The 8,503-nt window shown below is 37.9% G+C and overlaps 1 protein-coding gene across 1 annotated transcript; it reads left to right on the forward strand.

Annotated features, from left to right (window-relative positions):
• The first annotated feature begins 1,289 nt into the window (after positions 1-1,289).
• Positions 1,290-7,948, forward strand: zgc:174263 (uncharacterized protein LOC569949 homolog). The gene is made up of 2 exons (XM_056264845.1): positions 1,290-1,669; positions 6,689-7,948. Exons 1-2 carry the CDS (start codon positions 1,555-1,557, stop codon positions 7,921-7,923), a joined length of 1,350 nt encoding a protein of 449 aa, XP_056120820.1. The 5' UTR covers positions 1,290-1,554; the 3' UTR covers positions 7,924-7,948.
• Positions 7,949-8,503: the final 555 nt, after the last annotated feature.

Here is an 8,503-nt window from a genome sequence, read left to right on the forward strand (position 1 = left end):
TAAAAATGACATGTTTTTTTGTGTGTAATTTATAGTCTAAAGGTAATGAGTGCCACAGGAATCCACAAGAGTCCTGAAACCCAGAAACGAGTTTGATTTAGACTTTCTGCTTCCATCATCCTGAAGTCGATGGGTTTTGAACATTTCTGAAATACAGTATAAGGTGAACATAAGCTCAAGATATTTTCTCATTTTATTCTACAAAATAACATGCATCAGTAATACCCCATTCATTATTTTTAAAAGCATTTAGTCCACCAAGTAATTGAAAAATCTAAATAAATATATAACATAATAATAACTAAAATGAAAAAAACAAACATGTTAAAAAATTAGGGCATTCAATTTCCCAAAAATTCTTTAAAAAAAATGTATTTAGTGAAACAATATTTAACTCCAGTTCACTAAAGGGCTGATTTACCCAATGTTTTAATTTAAAAGACATTGTTTACAATTATACTAACTCTTATAACAAGTCTGATGATGATACAGGGCAACTTTTTGAGCAATGTTGCTGGGCAATGTTGCCGTCTACGGGCAACCAGATGAGACACAGGGCCCACGACCGAAAGTATCCAGATAGAAATGTATTGCCCATTTTCAATGGGAAAGTACCCAAGCAACAATCACTCGGCAAGATTGCCCAGCAACATTGCTCAAAAAGTTGCCCTGTGTATCATCACCTGCTCATTTTCCTCAATATCCTCATTTTTTATTCATTTTTAAATTTGTATTTATTTATATTTAGGTATTTTAAAAAAAAAATCTATAAGCAAACATTTTCGGGCTCACTTCCTACTCTCTCACATTTTTTAAATTGAGGTAGATTTTCAAATATTTGTATTTAAAATGTGACAGATTCTTGAAACAATATGAGAATTTATTTAATGATTCTGTTGATGAGGCTTAGTTTGCTTCCCTATGCTTATTAATGTTTCTGTTTTCTTATTAATTTCTTATTATTTAACATTAGCTTTTTTGTTGTTGTTGATTAAATGCAGCAACATTAGAATATTTTATTTTCATTAATTTTCTTAAATTAGTCTGTTTGTTTATTTTGCTTGTGTCTACCCTTTTTGTGTATTTGTTTCTCTTGTCTGTTATATGTGAACATTTCTGTTGACACTCCTTAATATCCTCCTGAAGATGTTTTTATATTTTCATCTGTTTCTATATAAAAACATGGCGCTGCTAACTTTCGGGTTGGCCTACGTCATCCCTGCGTCATCATGCCTTCATTTCTTCTCACTCCAGCCCAGTAGCGGCGATAAAGCAACAAACACTGAAACTCGAGAAGAAGAAACAGCGTTGCCATCTTGTTCCGCTAGCGTTATCTTCAGTGAGTGTGTATCGCTCAACAACAGCACACTTTATAGTGGACAGCAGCAGGTATTAAGTAAAAATATACAACGTCTGACTTTGGATATTCTCAGAAGGACGCGTGTATCTAGTGAATAGTAGGAGTTATGCGAATCGGATAAAAATATCTCATACTGTTACTCTGAACGCGAAGACCCGCGTTTGAACAGGCCCAAATAACTCAAGCTTTATCAAATGATGTCTTCGTCACATACAATTGTAAAGATGGACTTTATAAAAGAGGAGAGTGAAGAAATGACGATTCCAGAGCCATGGCGAGTGAAAATTGAGCAAACAGATGAACAAGGAGGTTTGATTCTTCATTATTTACTGCGTTCGGTAACAAAGCTTCACTGCTAGTTTCGGTGGCTGTGAAATAACAGTTAACGTTAGATGGCATAAATTGACGTAACTTTAGAGGGAAGATGCATGTTTAGATGCAGAACTAGAGCTTTGTATGCTAGTAATGTGCCAGGTCTGGCAATAATACAATAATGACATAATCGATCGAGAAAGTACCATGCGACTCAGTAGAATCCATTTCTGAAGGCACACGATAGGATTTAACGGAAAACAAATAATCTAATTTTACCGTTCATGAGTGTAGCAGTTCGCGGCGACGCGCCTAGGAAAAGCACCACGTGCACCATTTTGATAAAATAAGATTAAGTTACCCTGCTGAAAAAAAACTAACAATAAAAACCCTTATTAATGGTTATAATGGGAATTGTTTTGGTTTTGATGGAGACTGTAATGGTCTCTACTGCTTATTTTTTTGTCTTCTGTTGGTGGCATGTAAAAAAAAAAAACATTAAATCCTAATGGAATATTCCCCAAAACACAACAGGACAAGGGTTGCCAGGTCTGTGTAACACAACCATCCCAAAGGAGTGACGCCAGAGTGTGTCGCCCCGACCACACCCAATTTCATTGGTTTATAATACAGCAATCGTATTGGGTGTAGATGGTTGAGGCGTGTAGGCCGTACTACATATGAAAGCAATGAGGTATGAGAGGCTGTGCTGTATCATGAATAAGTCACAGCGGTTTATTTTTCATAAACTTTAATGAAGTAAAATCACTAAAAGCCTTCCTTAAATAATCCCTGACCGTAAACAGCAACATAAGTTACATACATTATTTCGCCATTAGATGGTGGCAAAGACTATCTTTATGAGGGAAAACCCCTTGACTGTTAAAAGATATCGCTGCGGACATTCAAACAGATTTTTTTTTATTACGAATATAGGACTGACCTGAAGGAAAATGCTACGTCTACTGTAAATGCAGGTACACTCGCTTACTCGATCTCTCACAATACTCTAATCTAGCTTCAGTGAACAATATCAATGAGATCAAACACATGTTTAAGTTGCTAAGAGTGGTTGCTAGGGGTGTTGTGTACATAGAACCGTTGGGTGAAGCGTTCATGACCGTGTTTTATCGCGATTAAAACTGAACACAGCTATTGACCAATCAGAATCAAGGATTGGAACTATCCTATTTATAAGTGATAACTAGCGATTTCATTAATGATCAATTGGATAATGTTTTGATTCACTTAAAGGTGCAGTGTGTATTTCTAGCGGTTCGGTTGCGAGTTGCACTAAGGGCTCAGCCCACTGCTCACCCCTCCCTTTCGAAGAAGCTACGGTGGCTAAAACGGGACAAACACATTGTCGTCTGAGACAGCAGAGAATAGCCAGAGTAAGCCAAGAGTGTGTAACATTGTCACTGTTTCTGTACCACAGTCCATTATAAACCACATCATGGATAAAGTTTACAAAGCAATAGTCAGGTGAGGATCAAGGGTCTTAATATATAATATAATAATAGTAATCAGCTGATTGTCTCACGAACGTAACCAGCACATTCTCCCCACATAGCAAACCCATAATACAGCGATGGAGAAGAACCACATGAAACTATGCAACTATATATTTTTTCTAACAGGGTAGTAAAAGTTTAGCTGGCTAAATATGAGCTGTTACTGTGGCTGAGCTGGTTAAAGCGTAAAGCCTTGTTTAAACTCGACGCGTCCGCATGAGCCCAAAGGTGCGCGCGGCAAAAATGACATAATTGTAACAGCGCACGCGCCTCCGCATCCCCTAGACACCATTTACTGCACACAATAGGCTTTTTTCTCTGATTTTGAAAACTCTTCGCGATCGACTTAAAAGCGGTTATGTAGATCTAAATGTCTCAATAAACCGTAATGTTTTTATTACCTTAGAATAAGTAAGTTCTTTATACACCACTGAACACATAGTTATGGATGTCATATTGCATTTCTGTTAATAGATACTCAAAATTTTTACACATTGCACTTTTAACACGAATCAAGTTAGAGGAGTTTACTGTACAAACAATCGCTTCAGGCAGAACGCCGTGTAATATGCGTGCTGCTAAATCTGGGGAACAAATTCTTAATTCGTGGCCATGATATATAGGCTAAGTCTCAAGTAAAGTCAAGTCAAATTTATTCGTATAGTGCTCAATTCACATCGTTTCAAAGCAGCTTTACAAAAAGTCATATAAGCTTTAATATTGAGCAGTTTTAGAGCTGGGCTATATAAAGAAACATGTTGCTGATATAAATGATACACTGTTTGAGATTTAGCTATATTGTATTTATTAATTTACCCAGCAGATGCGTCAGTGCCACTTTTAGTGAGCAAAGAGCATGATGAAATTACTAGCTTTGCAAAGAAGACATATTTTATAGGCTGATAGTAGACTATATTTTCCACATGTCATGCAGGGCGCTAAATCGTTCATTTATGCTTCTTCATTTTTCCATTTGGATCTGTGAATAAACACAAACTCTGGATTTTTACACAAATGATGATAATGGGCTCTATGCACGGCGGTATTTCCGGTGAAGGTCTAAGGATGCTGGATTACTTCCGCCGATCGTAGAGTCCAATGCTATACCGAGAATTTATATTGGTTTTTATACTCTATTGCTATATTAAAGAAATGTTAGTCACAAAAACAGACAAAACAGACACCCCTCATTTTGTTTATGCTTCTTTGTTTATTATATTAAATAAACATAACTATATATAAAATTACAACTAAACGTATTAAAGTTTCGTTTTAAAGACGAGAGGACAGTAAATTTTGAAGACTCTGCCATAATCCCGTTTTTCTCGGTTTTCCTCCGCTTTAAATCTCCCCAACCGGAAACGTAAGAGCATCCTTGCATCAAACGCGGAAGTTATGCGTGCATATAGCCCATTCACTATTTCAGTAAGACATCGGATACATTTTTGATTTTATTTTAAAGCAAACCGCGGTGACAAATAAGACAATAATAGGGTACCAAATAATACAAGCCCTGGCCATTGGGTTTTGTGTGTACAAAGGGAATTAAAAATCCTGCAGTGCTGAAAAGTGAAAAAAAAACAGATGTTATGTCGATCTGTAGCAAATATAATTATTTATGTGCTCAAGAGCGTAGGCCTATTTAAGCAATAAATATATCACTTCTCTGCTGGGTATTATTATACATTTTTGAAGTACTGCACGTTATATTGCACAGATTTACAGCAGTGATTATTTTTTTATAGTTATGCAGCTATATGTGAGTGTTAATATTATAAACTATTTTTATCCTGTACACAGCACAGCAGCCGTTTACAAGAAGTCCAATTCTGCGGGAAAGCCGCAAACTTGGCAACAGTGCCACTGAAACCATTAGGTGATGGTTTTACTGGTTGTAATGTTTAGAATTTTTTATTTTTTATTGGAAACCATTAAAACTTCTGTAATGGTTTCTGTTGTTTTTTTCAGCAGGGTATTAAACACGAAGCCTAAACCCCAAAAACACACATACTTGTACGACGTACTCTATCTGAGGTAAACTGTCCTTTAAAGTCTCAGTCAAGTCACCTTTATTTATATAGCGCTTTATACAACACAGGAGAATAAAGCTCAATGAATGATGATAACTTGATCAAATAAAAGACATTCATATTATGCTGTAAGGCAGCTTTAAAAAGACTAGTGTTATTTTTTAGCTCAAATCAGTTTAGCGTTGATTCAGTTCAACAAAGTGCATGGCATAACATTGATGACCTTTTGTGAAAATTGAAAGTGCCCCAATTATGCTATTTTAAAGGTTCCTAATTTTTTCAGAGCTCTCCTACAACATGATTACATGCATAAAAGGTTAAAAAACACTTTTGTTTCCTCATAATATACATTTGCACTAGGGGTGTAACGATACACTCAGATCACGATTCGATACGTATCACGATACTGGGTTCACGATACAATATGTATCATGATATTTTGAACAAAAGTAAAAAATTAAACTGAAAATCAAATAAAAGATGTATTTAACAGGGACGCATTGTTGTACAGGGCTGGAATTACCTCCTGACTGAAGTGCGGGCGTGACAGAATATAGTACCTGGGCTCCTGTACCTTCACCAATTTGCAAAATCCAACATTGTCGACAACAGAGAATGGCCTCATGTCTTTTGCAAAAAAAAAACACAGATGCACCTGGTTATTTCTTGAGCTTTTGCACTTGACTGAGACCACGTTGAAGCAAAACTACGTTGTATAGATGATTGGCCTTCTTTCACTCCCTTTTTCGCAACCGGTTGCAGAAGTCTATGTTGTGCCGTTTTAAATGACACATCATATTTGTAGTGTTCAACGTCGTGTATAACAGTGTTTGTTTACAGTATTTACACACAGTTTGTGTTTTGTCTGTTTTTTTTACCGCCCTCCTGTCGAGTAACTGGAAAACCAAAATGCTGCCAGACGTCGGACTTGTAAGTGGACGGGGCATCCACTATTTCAATTTCAGTTGAACTCATTTTGCCCTGCTACTGCTCAGTTCAAGCGATTCATTTGAGCGTGACGCGGGTGCGGTAGCTCCACCAATAGAATAAAACGGATGTCATATCGTAAATTTTTTTATAAATAATCGCCGTAACTCTACGATACATATCGTAACATGTTTGCATCGCGATAGATCGTACCACAATTTATCGTTACACCCCTAATTTGCACATCACCACATATTTCAATGATTCTCAAACGACTCGTCCGATGCTTCAGTCTCTCTAAATCCCTCCTTTCTGCGAGTTTCTCTGCTCTGATTGGCCAGATAGCCCAGTCTATTGTCATTGGTCTACCGCGCTACCATTGTTTTAAAAGTAAAGTAGGGACAGGTGGATAATACTCTTGCACCACAGGTTCTGTCGATTGAGCTTATCTTGTACTGAGCATGGAACATTCCTTAATTTTATTTCCATTATCTTGACAATCATCAGTTTGTGATTTTAACTTTTTTTTCTTATGTTCACATTAGGGCTGACAGAAGTGAAAGAGGAAAGTGAAGAACAGAATGTGGACGAGAAACATCAGGATGAGGAACCTCAGATTGTCCTTACTGGGCAGCAGGTTTTAAGTTGCTCTGAGTCTGGGAGAAGGTTTGGGCACAAAAGAGCTCATAGAAGTGGATTTTTCTTCTCCTGTCTTGAATGTAAAAGGAATTTTGAGTCTAAAGAGCACCTGATGGATCACTTCCGAACTCACTCTGGAGAAAATTGCTCAGAGACCACAACAAACGTGTTTCCAGTGCGAACTGGAGCTCAAAAATCGGTCAATATGCCCTTCTCCTGCCAACAGTGTCAGAAATGTTTTTTGTGTAAGGAGCACCTGATGGAGCACTACAGACTTCACACTGTAGACAAACCTTTCCCATGTGATCAGTGTGGGAAGAGTTTCATTCATAAGCAAAGCCTTAAGAATCACTTAAGAGTTCACACGGGCTTGAGGCCCTACGTATGCCAGCTGTGCGGGAAGAGTTACATACATAAAGATAATCTTACCGATCACATGAGGATTCACACTGGAGAGAAGCCTTTTGCATGTGATCAGTGTGGAAAGAGTTTCACACACAAAGGAAGCCTTCTGCATCACATGAAAATTCACACCGGACTGAAGCCTTTCACTTGCCGTCAGTGTGGAAGGCATTTCACACACAAAGGAAACCTAAAGATTCATATAAGACTTCACACCGGAGAGAGACCTTTCACATGCCCTCAATGCGGGAAGAGTTTCATCTATCATGGAAACCTAGTAGGTCACATGAAAAAGCATTCAGGAGAGAAACTATACCACTGTTCTCAGTGTGGAAAGAGTTTCATTGAGGCTCGACATCTCCAGAAGCACGAGAAAACTCATGAAACCGTAAGGCCCTTTGTTTGTTCTGAGTGTGGCAGAGGTTTTCTATGGCTCCACAATTTTAAAGAGCACCAGAAAATCCATACCGGCGAGAAGCCTCACGTGTGCTTCGACTGCGGGAAAGCCTTTACGCGAATCATATACTTGAAAAGGCACCAAAGAATTCACACTGGCGAGAAACCTTACAAGTGCGCACAATGTGGAATGTGTTTCACGGTTTCTGATTCCCTGAAAGCCCACGAGCGAGTGCACACCGGAGAGAAGCCGTACAAGTGCCCGTCATGCGAGAAGTGTTTCGGCCGCTTAAGTACTCTGCTGACTCATAAGAAAAAGCATTGTCCAAATTTGCCGAAGTAAAGGTTGTGATTTGTTTGCAGGGATGCTTTTTTTAATTAGATTTTTTATTTTGGGGACTAGCAGTTCTATATCTGCATTAATATGCTTAACAATTACATTACTTTATCATATTTGTTGTAAGGTGATGCATGGAAAGAATGGTGTTGGAAGCTTTAATAGTTGGTTTCCGAAAAACTGGGAACTTTCTCACAAACCTGAGACTTTCCTCTGTGGGACACGGAGATGTTTAGCAGATTCTCCAGAGTGTTCTTTGGTATGATGGGAACTGGGGATGTCAAGCTCCAAACAAGAGCCAAAAAAAGCACCATGAAGGTAGTCCAGTGTTAAAGAGTATAGTTGTTATTTGCTGTAAATTTTTTTTCTCTGCTGTAGCTCTCAAAACTAAAGTAATCGCTGTCCTTTGGAGTATGGCATGTCACACCAGGTTTGGCATCAGAAATGTCATTGGTTCTCGCATGTCTCGTAAATAATGGCACAGCTGGTGTGTTTTTAAAAACAATGGATTAATTATTTATTTAATCCTTGTGCTGTGCTGAAAATCATTTAGCTAATTTGGTGTTCCCGGTCAAAAATGACTTTG

The sequence above is a fragment of the Rhinichthys klamathensis genome, unplaced genomic scaffold, assembly GCF_029890125.1.
Source record: "Rhinichthys klamathensis goyatoka isolate OS25496 unplaced genomic scaffold, OSU_Roscu_1.1 h1tg000011l_1, whole genome shotgun sequence".
NCBI lineage: Eukaryota > Metazoa > Chordata > Actinopteri > Cypriniformes > Leuciscidae > Rhinichthys > Rhinichthys klamathensis.